This window comes from Rhinolophus sinicus, chromosome 16, assembly GCF_057876585.1.
Source record: "Rhinolophus sinicus isolate RSI-liver-muscle chromosome 16, RSI-T2T, whole genome shotgun sequence".
Lineage (NCBI taxonomy): Eukaryota > Metazoa > Chordata > Mammalia > Chiroptera > Rhinolophidae > Rhinolophus > Rhinolophus sinicus.
The window spans coordinates 93,121,565-93,142,100 of record NC_142516.1 but is presented as its reverse complement, the minus strand read 5'-3'; the positions used below and the strand labels follow the sequence as shown (position 1 = coordinate 93,142,100).

At 41.5% G+C, this 20,536-nt stretch overlaps 1 protein-coding gene and 1 pseudogene across 6 annotated transcripts in view; both read left to right on the top strand.

The window, feature by feature from the left end:
- The first annotated feature begins 3,574 nt into the window (after window positions 1-3,574).
- On the top strand, window positions 3,575-4,557 carry LOC109449817 (procathepsin L pseudogene; annotated as a pseudogene).
- An 11,723-nt stretch (window positions 4,558-16,280) lies between these two features.
- PAN3 (poly(A) specific ribonuclease subunit PAN3) overlaps window positions 16,281-20,536 on the top strand; it is a 133,628-nt gene continuing 129,372 nt past the window's right edge. For 2 of the 6 annotated variants that reach the window (XM_019736453.3, XM_019736448.3), the window contains exon 1: window positions 16,284-17,189. In XM_019736453.3, coding sequence (XP_019592012.1) covers window positions 16,760-17,189 — 430 coding nt within the window. In that variant the 5' untranslated portion in view covers window positions 16,284-16,759. Of the gene's footprint in view, window positions 17,190-20,536 lie in introns of all 6 variants that reach the window. The other 4 variants (XM_074330062.2, XM_019736449.3, XM_019736451.3 and 1 more) reach the window with 4 other exon arrangements.

Here is a 20,536-nt window from a genome sequence, read left to right as displayed (position 1 = left end):
AATATCTCAAATCATGAATAAAACATAGAAACTATAACAATGATTACAAAACTTATTAACACCTGTATAAAAATATTAATATTTTTATATTAATATTAACATCAGCATATTAACACACAGGCCAGGCTTTATTTGGCCGATCACTTCTTCAAACCTTTTTTTAAAAAATCAAAATCCAGTAAGTTATGTATTCCTCTTAGCTACTGCCACCCTTTTAAAACTGTAACCTCTTACACAACTTATCATTTCCTGAATCAAGTTGAGGGATTGTTGCACCCCCATTTAGTTACTCTCATCATTCATTTGCACTTCTCCACCCGTCCAACCATCTACCCTCAAAAAACATAGATGCCCTTGCTGCCAATAACTTTGATTACAACGTGCCCGTTCATTTCCATGGTTACACCTTAAAAATCCTCTACCTCTGAAATCTTACATTTCAATACATCAACCAAATAACAACTCTCAATTCCTCCCTGGACTGCACCTTAATTCAAATCTAATTAATTTGTGTGATTAAAAATCTGCTGGGTTAACCTGGAAGATGAGCTTCAGCAGACTCTCAGAGGAAGGAGAGGGAAGAATGTAGTTTGATAGAGAGAAACGTAAAGGATCTATTATCAGTCAGGACGACTGCGATGGATATGGCCGTATAGGGAGACATCAGTGGATGAGTCAGGTCACAATGGGAAACTTCTGTTGGGGTATAGTGAGAGATGAGTTAGTTAAACAAAAGGAGGGGGATCAATTTTATATGAGGGCTTTAATTTGAAGTGGGAATTGGGTGTCATTCTCAGTGCAGCACGAGTTTTCATGCCAAGGAGAAGCAGTGGGAAAACTTAAATCTCGCCAGTAATATGGAAAAATCTTGAAGGGTGGCTAGCCATTATTTGTCTACGAACAAAACCATTCCTCAGCACTCTGGCTATGGATTTTTAAAATGTAAGCTTCAGAGAATTTTAATGATGCAATCATGATTTTAGGGGATGGGTCATATTTCATATATTTTGGGGGACTTTTTTCCTCATAAATCATGAACATAATCCTAAAAATCCCAGCACTCCAGCAAAAAGCAACCCAATGTCTTTAGTCAGTTAGGATTACTATATATAGGTATCAAAAACATTTGATTGCATTCTTGATTTATGGTTTACACCTAAAAAAGAGTCACTTTAAAGACTTTTTTTGCTTCAGTCTCAATTATTCAAGGGATCATTAACTGATTTCGGTTCAAGTTAAAATGGTTTGCGACTAGCTTGTTCCTGGTGGTAGGCAACCTTTAAGGTGGGTCCAAGCATCCCCACTGCCTGGTATTCATGCCCTTGTGTAATAACCTCTACTGATTGTAGGCTGGAGCTAATGAATCTCTTCTAACACACAGAAAATAGCAAAGGGGACAGGATGCCGTTTCTGAGATCAGGTTACAAAATGATGGAGGCTTCCATCTTGGCTGGTCCTCTGTCCTCTCTCACTCACTTGCTTTGAGGAAAGGCAGCTACCATCTTGTGGGCTTCCCCATGGAGAGGTCCATGTGGCAAAAAACTAATGTCTCTGGCCAACAGCCAGTGAGTTTAGAAGGTGATCCTCCCCAGTCAATCCTGAAGCCCTCCCTGGCTTTGATGGAAGACTGGGGGAGACTCAAGCCAGAGGAACCTACTGACGCCACGCCCAGATTCCTAACCCACAGAAACTGTGAATAACAATTGCTCATTATTCTATGCTTCAAAGTTTGGCAGTCATCTGTTAAGCAGCAATAGATAACTAATAGACTCCACTTTCTTTAGCCCACACTCAAACCTTAACAAATAGATTGAGACATGTATAAAACTTGGGTCAAGCAGGAAATCATTAAAGTCTACAAAATGATGAAAAGTTGGAGTGTGTTGAAAATAAAAAACAATGAGAAGTGATTAGTAACCGTATGTAAAAAATTATGTTTTCATTCTATCAGCAACATACAATTTTTTGGGGGGTTGATATTTTTTAGTAAGATGAATGCATTTGTGTTGCTTCATCCACACATCAATCTTTAGGTCCAATGGCACCTATTTGTGTACTGTCTGGGGTGTGTGGTGTGCCTGATGGCTAAGGGGTTTTGCTAATTGAAATTGAAGTCATAGGCTTCTTGAGATCAAGGACTATATAAAACCGTTTTTGACTCTACCTCTAAACTCTAGCACACAGCTGTCCAATAGAAATATAATGCAAGTCATATGTAATTTGAAATTTTCTAGGAGGCACATTTTCAAAACATGAAAAGAACAGGTGAAATAAATTTTAATAATGTATTTTATTTAATCCCAAATATCAAAATATTATTAGTATGCAATCCACATATTAATTAGATATTTCAGTATATTTTGCACAGAGTCTTCAAAATCTGGTGCATATTTTACACTGCCATTAAATCTTAATTTTGAAAAAATGCTAAATTTTTTATATTTGAACTGCGTTTGCATTTCATAAACTTTAGAATTTAAAAAAAGTAGATTTGCATACCCAAACTGTTGTAAACACACTTAAAAGTTTTCCAATAACTGAATTGAGTATTGGTTCTTAAATTTAAATTAATTAAGGTTAAATAAATTAAAAAATTTACTTCCTCAGTCACACTCGCCATGTTTCAAGTGCTCAGTAGCAATGTGGCTGGTGGCTACTGTGTCGCGTATTAGTAGAATGGCTCTAGTGCGAAGTAAGCATTCCATAAACGGCTGCTGGATGAATGAATTTTGCAACATTATTTCACCACCTACATTAGCCATGAGTTAAACTGAGAAAAGGCTGCTTGGAATTTCTTCCAGAAAAAGAATTACTAGCAAAAATGATCAGTTAGTATCAACCAGAATATTTTCAGTATTACATGGTTTTACTAACGTGAAAACCCAGCATGCTCTTCGCAGTGGAATTGGAATCTGAGTCATCAAGAGTCCCTTTGAAATATTTAAATTCTTTGATGACACTCACTTATTTGTACTTTGGGTTCAGGGTAATTTGGCGATTTAAAATTCTCCACTACTAAATATGGGGATGAAAATCAGAATGACTCATGAATCGTGAATGGCAAAAACAAAAAACAACAACAAAAAACAACCCCACAACATTTTAAGAGTTGAAATCACAAGTAACTTTTCAGAAACATTTCAACCAAAATTACCTTCACATCAAAAATATTACTACACTGATTTTGCATATTTCTAAAACCACACAGATCTGCCCCCCCCCCCACACACATTCAATCTTCCATGGCTTTAGTGAAATAGATCAGAAGTTTACATTTTAGATAGGGGTGCAGTGTTCCCCTTGAAAGACTGTAAAAGACTAATAGTAAACATATGCTATTTCTGGATATTTAACAGAGCGGTACCATAACAAGTCCAGAATGTTCATTTTATCAGTTATATCACCTGGGGGAAGGAAACTACAAGTATTAATAGACGTTAAGAAGCTTAGACTGAGTTTCCAAATCTAAACAGAGGGTCAAGGCTCAGAAAATGTAGTGGGGGGCCCTGGAGACCACTGTCCCCATACCTGCTGACTGGCCTGTGAAGTTATGCCCGTTGAAAGTTTTTGAGACATGAATCCTTCACTCTTCCTGATGGCACATTGCTTGGAAATAACCTCAGCTGCTCCAAAGGTTGATGGAAATTTAGATGCACATGGTACCAGTGGAAGGCAACACGTGGGGAATACAATGGAGAGAATGAGGAAGTAGAGAGTCAGCACTGTGGGAAAAGACTATGGGAAAGATTGAACCGGACAATTGGAAACACTGCGGAGGAAACATCTTCACCATGGCAACGGATGCCTTTGGTTACATGGCCGGTGAAGAATTCAGGCGGGTGATGAATGGCCTTCAAAACCAGAAGCACAAGAGGGGAAAGTGTGCTGAGAACCTCTCTTGCTGAGTTGCCCCCATCTGTGGACTGGAGCGAGAAAGGCTATGTAACTTGTGTGAAGGATCAGGGTTTATGTGGCTTTTGCTGGGCTTTTAGTGTCTCTGGTGCCCTGGAAGGACAAACGCTCCGGAAAACTGGCAAACTTATTGCACTGAGTGAGCAGAACCTGGTGGACAGCCTCCCTCACTAGGGATGCAATGGTGGCTACGTGGATTATGCCTTCCAGTATGGACAATGGAGGCCTGGGCTCAGAGGAATCCTGTCATTATGCAAGGGTTGAATTCTGCAAATACAAGCCCGAGGATTCTGCTGCCAATGACACTGCCTTTGTGAACACCCGTAATTGGGAAAAGTCATTTATGAAGGCAGTGGCAAGTGTGGGGTCCATCTCTGTTGGTATAGATGCAGGCCAGGATACCCTCCAGTTCTAGAAAGAAGGCCTTCATCATGATCCAGACTGTAGCAGCGAAGACCTGGATTTTGGTGTTCTGGTGGTTGGCCTTGGCATTGAGGCAGCAGACTGGGTAACAATAAGTGTGGGCTTGTCAAGAAGAGTTGGGGTACAGATTGGGGCATGAATGGCTACATAAAGATGGCCAAAGACCAGAACAACCATTGCGGTATCACTACCATGGCCAGCTATGCTAGTACCCTGTGGTGATAAAGAAGGGCTGGGTTGACAATAGACTACCCAGAGGAGGAATTTTATCTTCAAACTGGCAAGACCTATTGAATGGGATAAAACACTTGAATCATTGATGATCCAAGTTGTGATTCAAATTCTGTGACATTTCACACTGGTAAAATGTTAACACTTCTTTAATTCCTGCTGTAAACAGTTTTGTGTGATTGACTTGCCTAATCCTAATAACTTACAAATTTTCATATTTTAAAAGGATGTATAAAGTTTTACCTTTTAAAATAAAACTTAATTTCACAGTAACAAGCAAAAAGGAAAATGTAGTGGGTCTTTGCTCTCTTTTCCCTTCCTCCCTTCCTCTCTTCCTTCCTCCCTCCCTTTCCTTCTCTCCTTCCTTCCTTCCTTCCTTCCTTTCTTTTTCTTCCTTTCTATAAATTAAAAACCAACCATACACACACACACACACACACACACACACACACGCACGCATCATTACTAGCTCCAAACATTTTTTTCCCCTCAATGAGAGCAACTCCCCATCCACTCTCTAGTCACTTCATAATCATGTAGCTTTCGTGTTTGACTTTAATTTTGTTAAACTAGACAGATATGTTTTTCTTAGTTTTCAGCAGGCAATTTATATACTTTCCAAGAAAAATATTTGTTGGTTGGGGGATCAAATTAAAAAGGTAGAGAAAAAATTTTTTTTTAAAAAATCTAAATCTAAATTCCCAGAGAATTTTTTTTTTAAAGTGCTATGTGGAAAAACCAGAGACATGGACAACTCTGAGTCAGAAAGTGATTCAGGAGGGCTGGGCTCTAAAAATGAAGAAATTTAGGAAAAATTAGGCAATTAATTTTGCTTTCATTCTCCTTTCTATGTATGCCAAGAGTGTACACAGTCAAAAAAACAAACTATGTCTAAATAAGTCTAAAAGAGTTCTTACAATGAGTATAAAAAATTCTAAATGATAAGAATACTTCTTTTCTTAGTGTTACATAAAATAACAGTGTATCTTAATGGCACCTTATATTTGATGAAATATAATAATCCAATCCAGATAGTAATTTTGAATATAAAGATCTTCTAAAATATATTGTATGACTGAAGTTGTTATATATTCCTATAGATAGATTAAAAATATTAAAATGCTTAATTATAGAATAATATCTGAAAGTTCTTTCTTTGGAAAGTCAATATTTACTAAACAGACTTGACATTAATTTGAAATATTATAGGGGTAAAAATTGTGTCCTGAAATATTTCTCTTAGCTTACTTAGCATTTACAATTCCATGCTCTCTCCCCTCTCCCACAGCTCATTTTACCTCCTAGTGAAAAAATTCACTGATCTGGCCATTATTAGATCTGATGTCCATTCACAAACTATAACCATGGCAGGCCACAGCTTCCCTTTTTCTTCACCCATAAGGCTACTTCCAGCTCTAATCATGTTTCTAACTGTAAAAAGTCTGAATTCAACTGATAGTTATTATTATTAGGCTGAGAAAAGGCAAAATATTTGACATTGAGATACCTCACAAACAATAGTGACATGAAAACCATACCAAAAGATAATAGGAGCAGAGATGATACTCTTCTAACCCTGTTATAATTTTAGTAGGCTTGCTCTAATTTTAATTAGCCATTATATTGTTTACTCATTAATTTGACAGATATTTATTGAAAGCTTTTTGTGTACCAAGCACTGAGCTAAATAGAAACAGTCCTTGCTCTCATGGAGTTTATAGCCCAGTAGGATAGACAAACATTCAACAAATAACTTATCATTATAAATTATGATGTATGTTAAAAAGGAGAAAGTATAAGCTGCTAATAAGAGACTACATAATGAAGACCTAATTTAAATTGGATGGTAAGGGAACGCCTCTCTGAGGAGATTTTAACTGAGACCTATAGGATTTGCACAAGTTAGTTAGACAATGTGTGTGTTGGGGTGGGGGTTTGCATTCCAGGCAGAGGAAATGGTGTGCACAAAGACCTTGAAGTAGAAAGGAGTTTGGTATGCCAAGGAACTCAAATAAGGCCAGTGGGGCTATACTAACAGGAGATGAGGTACAGTGTGTATCATATCATTCAGGGCTTTGATGGTCATGCCCAGGACTTTAGATATATACTAAATTCAACAGGAAATGTTTTAATGGGGGTGTGACTTGCGGTGGGGTGTGACTTGATCCTCCAGTTACAATTTTTACTTTTTATTTATTTTTCCCCAGCCCTATCAGGATATAGTTGACATATAACGTTTAAGGCACACGATGTGATGATTTGATACATATGTATATCATGAAACGATGACCACAGTTAGGTTAGTTAACACATCCATCACCTCAAATAATGATGTTTTTTGTGCGTGTCGTGCGGGAGACCCTGCTCGCTGCGCCATTTGTCGTGCGCGGAGGCCTTCTCGCCGCGCCCTCTTTCAGGCGGGGCGGCCTGCGGGGTCTCTGCTCCCGCTCCCCACACAAGAACGCAGGATATGGTGAGGCCGAAAAGGAACACCCACGGAGCCATAGGTAGGGGAGCCATACCACCACGGTCTCACTGGAGGCTGGGTTCACCGGACGCGTGACCTGCCGTCCGCCTTTCCGCCAACCGACCGACCAACGACTCTCCTCCACTCTCTCTCCTCTGTTCCTCTCTCTCGGCCCTCCTCTTCCGCTCTCCTCGGCCCTCCTTCGCTCTGCTCGGCTCTGCTCGGCTCTGCTCGGCTCCTCGGCAATCCTCAGCAGCCCTCCGTAGCCGCAGCAGTTATACCAGCGGCCAATTGGCTAACCGGCCACAGCCGACGGCCAATCAGCCACAGCCGACGGCCATTCACCACCCGAGCCAGTACCCCTTCACGTGAGGCCGAGAGCCTGTAAACTACTCTCTGGGGCTCTGTCCCCACAGCGCGTGTATGGTGAGAACATTTAAGATGTACTTTCTTAGCAATTTTAAAGCATATAATATAGCATTTTAAACTATAGTTACCACATTGAAAATTAGATCCCCAGAACTTATTCATCTTGTAACTGGAAGTTTGTACCCTTTGACAATTTATGTTTTTAAAATGTTGATTGGCTGCTGTTTATAGAATGGATTTTATACGATAAAGTAGGAGGCTAAGAGAATCCTCTAGGAGAGAGGTGATGATGATCTGAACATGGGCCATGGGGGTGACGAGGAAGAGAAGAGAGAGAATGTATTTTGAAGGTAGAGTGAAGGGAGTTAGGGAGAAGGAGTGCTCAGGATGACTCCCTAAGAAAACTGGGTGTTTGGAGATGCCCTTTACTAAGATGGGAAAGGCCAGCAGAGGAAGAAATGTGGAGAACTAGTGAGAATGCATTTCTAGACAATGCACGATAGAAATGTCGTGAAAATTTAAGCGATAATGTCAGGTAAGCATTCTGACATACCTGTCAAGAGGTCAGACTGAAGCTATACATTTGGGAGCTACCAGTTTACAGATGTTGTCATTGATTTCTAGTTTAATTCCACTGTGATTAGATACTATATATGAAGTCTGATGAGTAAGTTCGTGAACTCATCCTAGAAAAAGTGCTACATACGTCATTTTTGAATATCACTATAGTCACTTTCAAAGTACTCCCCTTGGGAAGCTATGCACCAATGCTAGTGCCTCATCCATCTTTCAAAGCAATTTTGGAACTCTTTTTCTGGAATGGCCTTCAGAGCTGTCCTTGTATTACCCTTGATGTCCTCAATGTCATCAAAATGTCTTCCTTTCAATATTTCCTTTATCTTCGGGTAAAGAAAGAAGTCATTGGGAGCCACATCAGGTGAGTTGGGAGCATGTTCCAATACAGTTATTTGTTTACTGGCTAAAAATCCCCTGACAGATAGTGCTGTGTGAGCTGTCGCATTTTCATGATGCAAGAGCCATGAATTGTTGGTGAAAAGTTCAGGTTGTTTTCATCTAACTTTTTCATGCAGCCTTTTCAGCACTTCCAAATAGTAAACTTGGTTAACTCTTTGTCCAGTTGGTACAAATTCATAATGAATAATCCCTCTGATATCAAAAAAAGTTAGCAACATCTTTTTGACTCTTGATTTGGACTGATGGAACTTCTTTGGTTGTGGAGAATTGGCTGACTTCCACTGATACTTTGATGCTTTGTTTCAGGGTCGCATTGGTACACCCAGGTTTCATCACCAGTGGTAACACGGCCCAAAACATCATCTTGCCTCTCCAAAAGGTCTTGGCAAACTTCGACTCTGCTTTGCTTTTTTCCATTGGTGAGCTCCCTCGGGACCATTTTTGCACACACCTTTCTCATGGTATGCGTCTCACAGTCAGCTGACGCTTTTGATGCACAATTTGTTGAATTTTTGCAATCTTTTCATCAGTTCTTCTTGTTACTGGCCGCCCTGACCGCTCTTCATCAGTGCCGTGTTCTCTCCCCTCAGAAAAACATTTAATCCATTTGTACACTGCTGTTTTCTTCATGGCATAACCCATTGAATTGGGGGTTGAGACTGCACTGGCCATATTCAGCTATTCATGTCTGTAATCACAGAAGAGAATTATTTTAGTAGCTGGGGTGACTAATCCTAACTATGGAGGGAAAACTGGATTGCTAGGACACAAAGAGGTAGGGAGTATGTCTGGAATGGAGACCCCCTGGGGCATTTCGGAGTATTTCCTTGTCTAGCGATTAAAGTCAAGGGCAAACTACAACTTTCCAAAACAGGCCAGGACTGCTAAAGGCCCAGACCCTTCAGGGATGAAGGCTTGGTTCACTTCGACAGATAAGGAGTCATAAACGGCCAAAGGTGCTTGCTGAACGTCAAGGGAATATGGAATGGGTATTGGAGAAAGAATATAAACACCCATGACCATGTAATTATGTTGAAGAAACAGTGTTGGAATAGCTATTTCTTCTTTTGATTTGAATATATTTGTGTATATCCACTTTTTCCTCTCTCCTCTGATTCCCATACCGTTTAACATAGTATGTGCTAATAGTAAGTTGCAGGATATCAATAGGAGTTTGTGTGTGTGATTCAGTTAGGAGTGAAATTCACCCAAAGACTGACAAAGAGACTTTGTATCCCCCTTTGGGAGGAGGGTTGCTTGTTTTAAGTTTATGAAGGTTAGGGGATCATCTTAGTTAGAACCCTGACTTTGCTATCGTTTTCACTGTTAAGTTAAAAACATCGAAAGAAAATGCATGCACAATCAAGGACTGTGGTTGCTTTGTGGTCCGTCAAATTAGCTCAACTGGAACTTGTATTTAGCGGAATTTACTTCCCAGGGTGGTTCTTCGTTGGCGCCGAGCACAGTGCAGGGCCCGGGGCACTGCGGTCTCTGACGCTGTGCAAGCTGCTCTGACTGCTGGGGGGAGCACCAGGCCCCAAGTTCCTCCAGAGTCTTCTCTCAGCTTTGATGATTTCTGGGCCCAGCAGGAGGACACGGAATTCCTGAGAAAGACGTGGGATCTAGTCTGTCCTGAATCCGGGTGTCCTTGTAGGCTCCACTTTCCCTGTTCGTGTTCACACCGAGCACCCCTTCCACACTACTGGCTGACCCCCCACCAGATGCAGACATCAGCACTGCATAGATGCCCCGGATTGTGTCGGACCTAAAACAAACCCCTTGTTCTTCATTACTCATGGTGGTTGTGCTTCTCTGAACCCTGACACTCGCCTTCTTCCCTTAATCCAACCTGAAAGTCTTCCCCCCCCCCCGCCCCCGCCCACTCAGTGACCTGGGCAGCGGGAGCGCAGACTCATCTTTAAGGGCGGACTCAGTGCTCAGTCTTCAGTAGGGCACTGCCGATATGTGCAGAGGGCACTTTCATTGGTTGAGTAGCTGTAAACTTTCTTGTTTACATTTAGGTCAACATAAAAAATCCCAAATGAACTGTATTAGCCAGATCCTTGCTTTATACTAGGTAACGTGAGGGGGTTAAAAGACTGTGCAAGAGGGGCCGGCCCGGTGGCTCAGGCTGTTAGAGCTTCATGCTCCTAACTCTGAAGGCTGCAGGTTCGATTCCCACATGGGCCAGTGGGCTCTCAACCACAAGGTTGCTGGTTCAACTCCTCGAGTCCCGCAAGGGATGATGGGCAGCACCCCTGCGCCCCCTGCAACTAGAAACAGCAACTGGACCTGGAGTTGAGCTGCGCCCCCCACAACTAAGACTGAAAGGACAACAACTTGAAGCTGAACGGCACCCTCCACAACTAAGATTGAAAGGACAACTTGACTTAGAAAAAAGGCCTGGAAGTACACACTGTTCCCCAATAAAGTCCTGTTCCCCTTCCCCAACAAACTCTTAAAAAAAAAAAAAAAAAGACTGTGCAAGAGACAAAGCTGCTTGCTTCCAGGAGCATCATTTTAATTTTACTTGTGGCATGTCTTAAGAGTCTTTCTGTAATATAGCATTTTTTCAGCAAGTCTCCTGATTTCAAACTTTTCATCAGAGTATAAACTAGAAAATCTGCACAGAAACAAATATCTGATCTTTGAAATAGTAAAATCAATGATTAATATTGAACTATATTGAATATAGAACTCTGATATTTAAAATTATAATGAGCACATTACATATAGTAAAAATATTAAAGTGATTTTCTGGAATAGGGTGCTTAACCAATAGAAATTGTGGCAGTGGGCTTTGCTAAGTTAAAGGTACTTCTGTAGGCTGGTAGTAGCTGTGTGTGGGGAGAACGACAATATACTTGATTATCAGGTTTACTTCCAAGTATAGTTAATATTAAAATCATAGAATCTCACAGGAATATAATGAGAGACTTGTAAACTAAGAGAGCACATTGCTTTTACTACCACAGCGACTCAAGTATCTGTGCAATATATACAAGTATATAAGTATGATGACAGGGATGAAAGACTCTGTCTTCTAGCAGAGAGGTCACAGATACATGAAAAGATCTTTTAACATAGCAGTCATTTATAACCGCCACAAATCGAAAGACTTTTGTTTTCACTGCACCAAAAATTTGTCAAAACGAGATTAACACTAGGCAGTTGCTAATAACCTTGTAAAGAATTAGAGAGATTAACTTAGCGCATAAGACAACAGAGAACTTGATGAATATATAATATATAAAGGCGGTTTTAAACTTCATTTCTGGGACTCAAAAATAGTCCATCCTCACTTATCCATATGTAGTTTCCACTCTAGATTGCCTTGGGTGAGAATTTTTAAACGCAGGCTACTGCTATGACTAACACAATCACCAACCACTCAGAAAATGTGATGTTTTTCCAATTATTGGTACTTAATACGAATTAATATTTTTAGATTTTTAGCAATCTGTTGCTGGAGAAATGTTGCTGGAGGCCACCCAGACAAAAAATAATTCTCACACTATATCCCCAAGCAAATATAATTGATGAATTACTTGCAGTTTTGGATGAAATCTTCATTAGCATGAGAATGACTTACAGTTGACTGAAAATTTATTTTCAGTTAAGGATACTCAAGAACGAACCCTTCCTAAAGAGACAGCCCTACTATAGGAGTAGACAGTTGCCTACAAAACGTGGTTTTAGGAGATATGAAATGTGTGAAAAGTAAGACCTTCAGATAATTTATATCTGCATCATGTCTTTTTCATTCAACAATAGATCTTAGAGAACATTAGATGAACATTTAGGTTATTTCCAATTTGACTATTATCATCACTGCCTCAAATGAATACTGTTATGCATGCCTCCTTGAGCACAAACGTTTTTCTAGGGGGGGATACCACGTGTGGCACTGTTGGGTCGTAGGGTATATTTAAACATTTTGTAGCTCTGGCCAAGTGGCCCTCCAAAGTGGCTTATCAGTTAGCCCTCTTCCCAATTGTTTGTTCCTGGGAGTTTAAAACACAAACACATTTTTGGTTTTGACTACACAAGGTTCACAACAGAAAGGAATGGATGCCTTAAACATCATTTCAATGTGAGACTTCACATATTCATATACTAAAAGGAGAGTCAGGAGAAGATGCTGAATGGACCATGACTAGATTCCTGGGGAATGGTAGGGGAAGTTCAGAGCACAAGAGGTTAGTCCTAGATAGAAGGGGCTCCTGTTCTAATAAGTTAGGACAGTGCTTTCTTTCTATGGACGTATGAAGTAGAAGCAAGGTAGAAGGGTTGGGATGGGGAGAGTCAAGAACGTGGACAAATTTTAAAAATGGGTGATAGAAGGAAATGAGAAGCGTATGACTAGGACAGTGTTTCTCAATGTGTGTTCAAGGAATACTAACTCCACCAGGTAACTAGAGGAAAATGTGTTCTGTGTAAAACATTTTTGTAAATTCTGCATATTAGATCCTGCTTTTAGGGAATTACAACATATGACACATTGAAGGCTCTGAAAAATAAGTCAAGTAAATAAAATTGTTCAATTCAGTGTTTCCCAACCTCTCTCAACAATAGAATCTTTTGCTTTGTGTACTACTAATTAATATACTGTGGAACCAGTCTTCCATGAAATATACCTTGAGAGAATACCATACTAGTGACAATTAGAAGAAATGGCCAAGTGTCCAGCTTGTCTTCATAAAATTAATTTATTTGAAAACCAAACCAAAAATACAAAGAACAATTTAACAAACATCCATGTACTCATTCTTCAGAATTAAAAGGTTAAGACTGAGTTACAGGAAATTTTAATGCTTACTTCCTACTAAAGAAATAATATATGTTCATGATACAAATTTGGAAAGTAGAGGAAAAAAATAGGAAAAACCAACTTTATCATCTTACCACCTTAGCAAAACCAATGTTAATGTTTTGAGACAGTTACTCTAACCTTTATTTCTATTAGGTTTTTTTTTTATTGTTACATCATTACAATAATACAGCATATATAATTTTGTATAATGTTAAATATTTACTTGTATCATAAGCACTGTTACATTTTCATAGTTATCATTTTTAATAGCTGCATAATATTCCAACTGGGCAGTCTACTATTTAACCATTCCCCTTGCTTTTAGAATTTTGGTGGTTTGTGCAACTTTTTCTGTTTTTGGCTTTCATATGTAATATTGCAATGAGCACATGGAGCATAAAACTTATTTATAGTTATTTTCTTGGGACTTATTTGCCAAGTAGAATAACAACAGTTCAAAGACAATGCACATTTTAAAAGTTTTTGAAAAAACACTGTTAACTTGTTTGAGCAATGTATCAAAGTGCCTGTTTGCTGTTTCCCCCAATCTAATTCAGGTTTCATTTTTGTTAGCATTGGTCAATTTTTCCAGTTGATGGAGATTTACAAATCCTAATCTGTCATTTATTGAACTATCTATCCCTACTGGCTTTGCACATACTGCTGCAGAACTGCTAAATATACTGTACATTTCTTCATTTAGGCAGTAGATACCATTTTCCCCCCCATAAAAATAGGCTACAGACAGAGTCCAAAAGACAGCCGTACAGATCATGTTGACATGTATCAATTTATCAATACTCTTTGGATATTGTTCTTGGAACGCCAAAGCCAGCTGTATTAATATTCTGATTATGACTAATCAAAGAGCACCGAAGTCACCTAACTCTAGTATCTTAGCCTACTTTTCCTCATCTTGTTCACAAGGATTTAACAGAAAAGTTTCTCAAATGTAGTACTGCGGGATGATTTATCTTTGGCGTTTTCCTCATCGTTCTCAGTAACTCTTGAGGACACAGGCTATATCTTACACATTCTTGTATATCAGAGCCTAGCACAGAACTTGCTTGGTAAATAATACATAATAGATTCCCAATAAAGGTTTGAATGATATGCTTAATTTGGCACAAACTTAATGAATCTCTGTTGTCTCATCATACACACCACTTTCCAAGCCATCAATAGACATGTATATTCATTCAGAGATGGCAAAATGTATAATGGAAAGAGCATGTTTTGTAACTGGAAGTCATGAGTTTAAGTAAGTCCTTCCTGGCATTGCAATTTACAAGCTGGTAATTTTGTGTAATTCCAGGCCTTCCTCAGTTTGTTCACTTACAAAATGGTGATAACCCATCTTCATTTTCTTGACTTTTTATAACCATGTCATTTCTTGACTTTTTAAAAACCCTGTAATAACTTTCTACTGCACGCAAGAAAAAGTCCAACCCTTTCACATGCATTATAAAGAATTTTGTGATATAGTCCCTGCTCAATTCTGCATTATCACTATGCTAACAATCTAATCTCTCTTTCACCTCAGGGCCTTTTGTACAAGCTGTTTGTTTTGCCCAGAATGCTCCTCCTTGCACTCTTATATGTTGACTACTACTAGCAGTGATACTGGTAATTTCAATAGCTACAACCTATTGAATTATTACTAAACATGGGACACTTTATTAGTTTGTACTTTATGAAATAGGTACTATTGTTATCTGTTTCACACATAAGGCACAGAGAAGTGAAGCAACTTACCCAGAGTAACACAGCTCTCAAGTACAGGTACTGGGTTACAAACTCAGAGCTGTCTGAATTGAAAGTGGAAATTCTCAACTCCCGCTATTAAGGTACCAACTTTATCCACCAAGTATAACATCTGTAAGATCTTCGAATAGTCAATGTGATAGGTTAGCAGTTAAGACATTGGTTTATAATCACTGGTGTACTTTCTGCTTCCTTGACCTAGGATAAACAAGCCATTTGAACTCAGACAAGACTGCATCTTGTATACTTTTGCATCCCCAACACCCAGTATAGTTCCTGGTACATGTAATGGGCATTAATAAATATTTGTTGAATAAGTAAATATGGGAAAATGTTTTTAAACAAAGACATAACACAATGTTATTATTTTCTAATTTAACTAAGGCACATCACCAGGCTTACCAGTTTGTGGTCTGTGGAATCCAGTTTTCCTCTTTTTTGCAGTATGGCACACTTGCTTATGTCTGTTCTTCTGTAACCTGTTTGAAAACACTGCCAACAAACATCCCCCCTTAATAACTGCAATACAGCCTTTGAGAAAATCTTTTAGAGGATAAAAACTAAAACGTTAAAATTATTTTCCCTTCATAGCAATTCTTGAAAATTCCTGAATTTTTTTTTTTTTTTTTTTTTTTTTTTTTTTTTTTTTTTTTTTTTTTTTTTATAATATAGCAGAGCACATCAGAGATCGCTTTGGGAAAAATTATCTTTTAGAAATGAATTTCAAATTAAGACAGGCTGATTGGAGAAAAGCAACCTAGTACATTTATGCATAAAACCTTCCCGTGCTGCCTAAGCAGTGTTGTCAGCAGGTGGCATCTTGTTTTCAGTATTTTACTGAAGGCTTTCAGTAACAGAGAAAACAGGCGCTGCACTGAGCAAAAGATTTGTGTGTATGAACCTTTTTTCGTTCAATTTTTTGATAAAACGTCCAGAAGTCAAAGTAATCAGTCTTGTAGTTCTCATCATCTTCAAAAGATAGGAAAAAAAGCTGGATGGTGAAAAAAGCGGGAAAGGAAGTGTGGCAAGCAGGATGAAACTATTCTTCAAACAGAGCACGGGCTTAGGTTCCGTTCCCAGGTGCGGCCCCTCAAATTGACCGTTTGAATTCTGTTAATTTTGTCCTTTCCATCAAAAATTGGCACCTGGCTTTATAAAAGGATATACAAAAAAGGAAAGTAGTCGTCTCGTGAGAACTTCACCACCCGAATCAGCCTCTGGGAACGCCACCACCGACCTCCGGTCCTACCGCCGCCGGCTCGCGGACGCCCCGGGGGCCGGACGCCAAGCAAGGCATCCCCTCGCGTTCTCGCTACCCACAAGCCCCCGCGCCTCGGCGCGCATGCGCAGCGGCGACGGTCGTCTCAGGAAGAGGAAAATGGAATAAACAACTCGGAGGAACCAGAGCGCGAGAGAGCGAGTGGAGGCAGAATTTAAAAATAAACCGGCCCCTCCGCCCTCCCCACCCGTTCGCGGCCGCCGCTCTCCCTTCCCTAGCCTGCGCCCTCGAAGTCCCCGTCTGGGCCCGGGCGCCCACCCCGTCGTCCCGCGCGGCCCCTTTAAGAAAAGAGAACGAGAGTGAGTGAGAGAGAATCCCAACTCTCCCCCTCCCCTCCCCTCCTTTTTACCCCCTCCTCCCTCCCCTCTCCCTTCCCCCCTCTCCCCGGGCGGCTCCGGCTCCCGCAGCGGGACAGACCCACCCGCCCAGGCTTTTATCCGGCACCGGCAGCGTCCTCTTTCCCTCCCTGGTCTATGGTGGCGGCGGCTCCTCGGGCGGCAGCGGAAGACGAGGCTGCGGCGTTGCCATGAACAGTGGCGGCGGCCTCCCGCCCCCCTCGGCCGCCGCCTCCTCTTCCTCCTCCTCGCTGGCGGCGGCAGTGGCGGTGGTGGCCCCGCCGGGGGTCGGGGGTGTCCCCGGCGGGGCGGCGGCGGGAGTGAAGCTGAAGTACTGCCGCTACTACGCTAAGGATAAGACTTGCTTCTACGGGGAGGAGTGTCAGTTCCTGCATGAGGACCCGGCCGCAGGAGCTGCCCCGGGCCTCGGCCTCCATAGCAACAGCGTCCCCCTGGCCCTGGCGGGCGCGCCGGTGGCTGGCTTTCCCCCCGGAGCGGTCCCGGGCGGGGGAGCCGGGCCGCCCCCGGGGCCCAAGAAGACGGACCTGGGAGGTCCGGGCACTGGAGCCGCAGCCGGCGGAGCGGGCAGCAGCGGGATACTCGATGGACCGCGGCTGGCAAGTGAGTGTGGCTCGGACTGGGAGGGCGGCCTCGGCCTTGGGGCGGCGGCGGACGGAAGGCCTGGGGCCGAAGGGGGGCCGGATGAGGCCCTGCAGCCGAGCCTGGCTCGCGGGTTCCCCCCTGCCTTCCTAGGCGGTCTGAGAGGCCTAGACCGGGCCGGAGTCCGCCTTCCTTCTTCCTGCTTTCCCTCCCCACAGCCTTGGGTGAGCCGGGAATGAGGGGAGGCTGGGTTCCCGGGAACGTGGGTGGGTGGACTGGGGTGATGTGAGTGGGGGGCGGGGAGGAAGGGGGATGGGTTGTGGCGTGCGGTGTGTGAGAAAGGGGGTGTCGTTTCCGGGGGGTGTGGAAAGGGGCTGGGTTTGCAGGCACATGTGTTTTGCGTGCCCGTGTAGAGTGGTGTCTGCCGAGTGTTGAGGTTCCCTAGTGGGTGTGTGTGGGTAGGGGGCGGGAGGTGAGGGGCGGGCTTAAGGCTTCCTGGAGTAGGTTGAAAGAACGGAAAAAGTTTGTCTAAAGCGTGTGGAAGAAAGATTTTCCAGGCAAGAAATGCTTTCGAAGGATTAGGAGTGAACGGACAGCAGCTTTTATAGTGTTCAGGTTTAGTTGAGTAGGAATTTCACAAGACGTTCGTTTTAACAGATTTCTTCAAAGCTGGAATAAGATTGCTGGGTGTCAGTAGGGATCATGTCTTATACAACTTTATATCCGCACACTCTTAGCATGAAGTCATATGCAGCGAACATTTGTGTGCGACTGAGCACTTGAGTTTAGGAATCTTAGGTCTGTTAGTATTTTTAACAATTATTTGTTATTTATTTGCCGCTTTTTAGTTGTTTGTGGGTAGAGTTCACAATTATAATAAGTGTTTAAGTGTAATCTATTTTACTGAATGTTGCCCTTAAGGAAGAAGTAGAGCAGGTTTACTTTTTTTATTTCTGAATATATCGAGCATTTCTAAACCAAATGGCAAAGTCCTACTTTTTGGGAAATTCTAAAGTTTTTGGATCATAAAATAATTTGTTTGATAGGCAACTTGGACGTCAGAACATTTCTGTCTTTTTTCTTTTGAACTACAAATGAATTTGAAGTTGTAGCACTTAACTTGCTCTATGGGGATCATTAAGTTCTTCCCAGAGATTAGTGTGTGTGCGTTTTTTTTCAGATGGTGTTTCTTTTTCTGGGAGAGGCTTGACTTTAATGCCTATATATTGGTGAGGTTGACATGCTAAGGTTAATTTGTAACAGAATGTTTTGTAAGAAATGGTTACGTTATTTGTGGAATTTTATCATCTTTGAGAAGCACCTTTGCATTTTCAGGATAAACTTGCTGGATGTGCGAGTTGTGACTCATTAAGAGGAACGTTTCAGTAGTGAGCAGTGAGACAGAACAGTGGTTTCGTTATTTACAGAGAGAGGCACTTTAAAAATGCTGGCATTTTGATTTAATATGTTATCTTTCTAGGATTTTCTGATACACAGAATAGTAGATTTGGGACATGCAAGACAGGTGAAGATGGGAGATGGAGAAAAAATACTGACAATGGCTCAAAGATGGGGAATCATTTCATAACTCAGAAAAGGAAAGTAATTGGGGTATAGGGTCTTGAGAGAACAAGCAGTTAATGCAAGGAAGGCATTTTAAAATTAATATTTAGTCATGTAACAATTATTTGATTAAACAGCTGAGTTATGTATGTGGATTCTTTAGGGCTTGCTTTAACTTGACTGGTGAAGCCTAAGGCTCCTGTTTTCTGCTATAGGAAACTCTCAGTAGTACCTAGATTGTGACTCCTTATGGGTGAGATAAAATAGCTTCATATCTGAGTGGCAAGTAAAACTGCTCAGGAATCAACACAGAAGAGGACTGTGTTGGTGATTTGATGGCTACTTTGAATTTTTAGGCTTAATTGATTAATTTTTAGTCTACTTTCTATTTTTAATGTATTCTTAAACTGTATCTTTTGAGACAGGCTTGATTTGTTAAATAAATGTATGAGGCAATAGGAAGTAGGTCCAAGATGGCAGCTTAGGAGGATGCTGAACTACCCATGAACACACGGAATATATATCTATTATATAGAGCAGTTCCTCCTAAGAGATAACTGAGGGCCAGTTGAACAGCTTCTGCATTATAAACGAGAGAGAGAGATAGAGAGAGACAGAGAGAGACAGAGAGAGACACACACACACACACAGAGAGAGAGAGAGAGAGAGAGAGAGAGAGAGAGAGAGAACTGAGATCAAGAGATCACATAGAGGAGATTGGGGAACTTGAAGAACTCTCCGGGATCTGAGGGAACTCTCCAGGAGTGGAGAAGCCGGTGAGCACTGTTGGTTACATTCTCCCTCCACCTGGATAGTGCAAGCAGGCGTTCTATCCAGGTGCTCTGGCCAACCTGCAAGGCAGCAGTAGTGCATTCCCAGACACCCCTCTTGGAGGTAGCTCCACCGGGAACTACAGGGCAAGGTAGAGTATGTCTCCCTTCCTCCCCCCATTCAGTGGATTAAATAGGACACTGCAGTCCTGTGTACCAGGCTGCCCCATGCAGATTCAGCAGGGTGCTGAGGTGGGGGGACCCTGGCCTGCCCTGACCCCATTCTGGCCACAGACAGCTGGAACGGGGCTACCACACATGTACGCACACAAGGCTGCCCCGCCCTGAACCTGCTTTTTATGGCCAGGTGGCACCCCAGGTGCTAAATGTGCCCTCCCCCACTCCAACCGGCCTGCCAAAACCACCTGGCACACAGTCTACACAGAGGCCACTTGTATACAAGACCAACTTTTTCAATATTGGGAGAGTTAGCGATTTCATCTAATTCATAGGAGCAAACACAGGACGTCAAACAAAATGAGGAGACAGAAATATATTCCAAATGAAGGAAAAACCTTAGGAAAAAACCCTAATGAAATGGAGATAAGTAATTTGCCTGGTAAAGAATTCAAATAAACAGTCATAAGTATGCTCACCAAACTTGAGCATAGGATAGAGGAACTCGGAGAGAACTTCAACAAAGAGTTAAAAAATATAATAACCAGTCAGAGCTGAAGAATACAATAACTGAAATTAAAAATACACTAGAAGTAATCAACAGCTGATTGGAGCCACCTGGTAGATAGAATAGTGGAAATCATCCAGTCAGATCAACAACAAACAATTTTTAAAAATCAGGATAGTGAAGAAACCTCTGGGACAATATCAAGTGCACTAACATTCTCATTATAGAGTTCCCAGGAGAAGAGAGAAAAAGGGGGAGAAAGTATGTTTGAAGAAATAATGGCTGAAAACTTCTCTAATGGGGGAAGGGAAGGAAACAGACATCCAGTTCCAGGAAGCACAGCGAGTTCC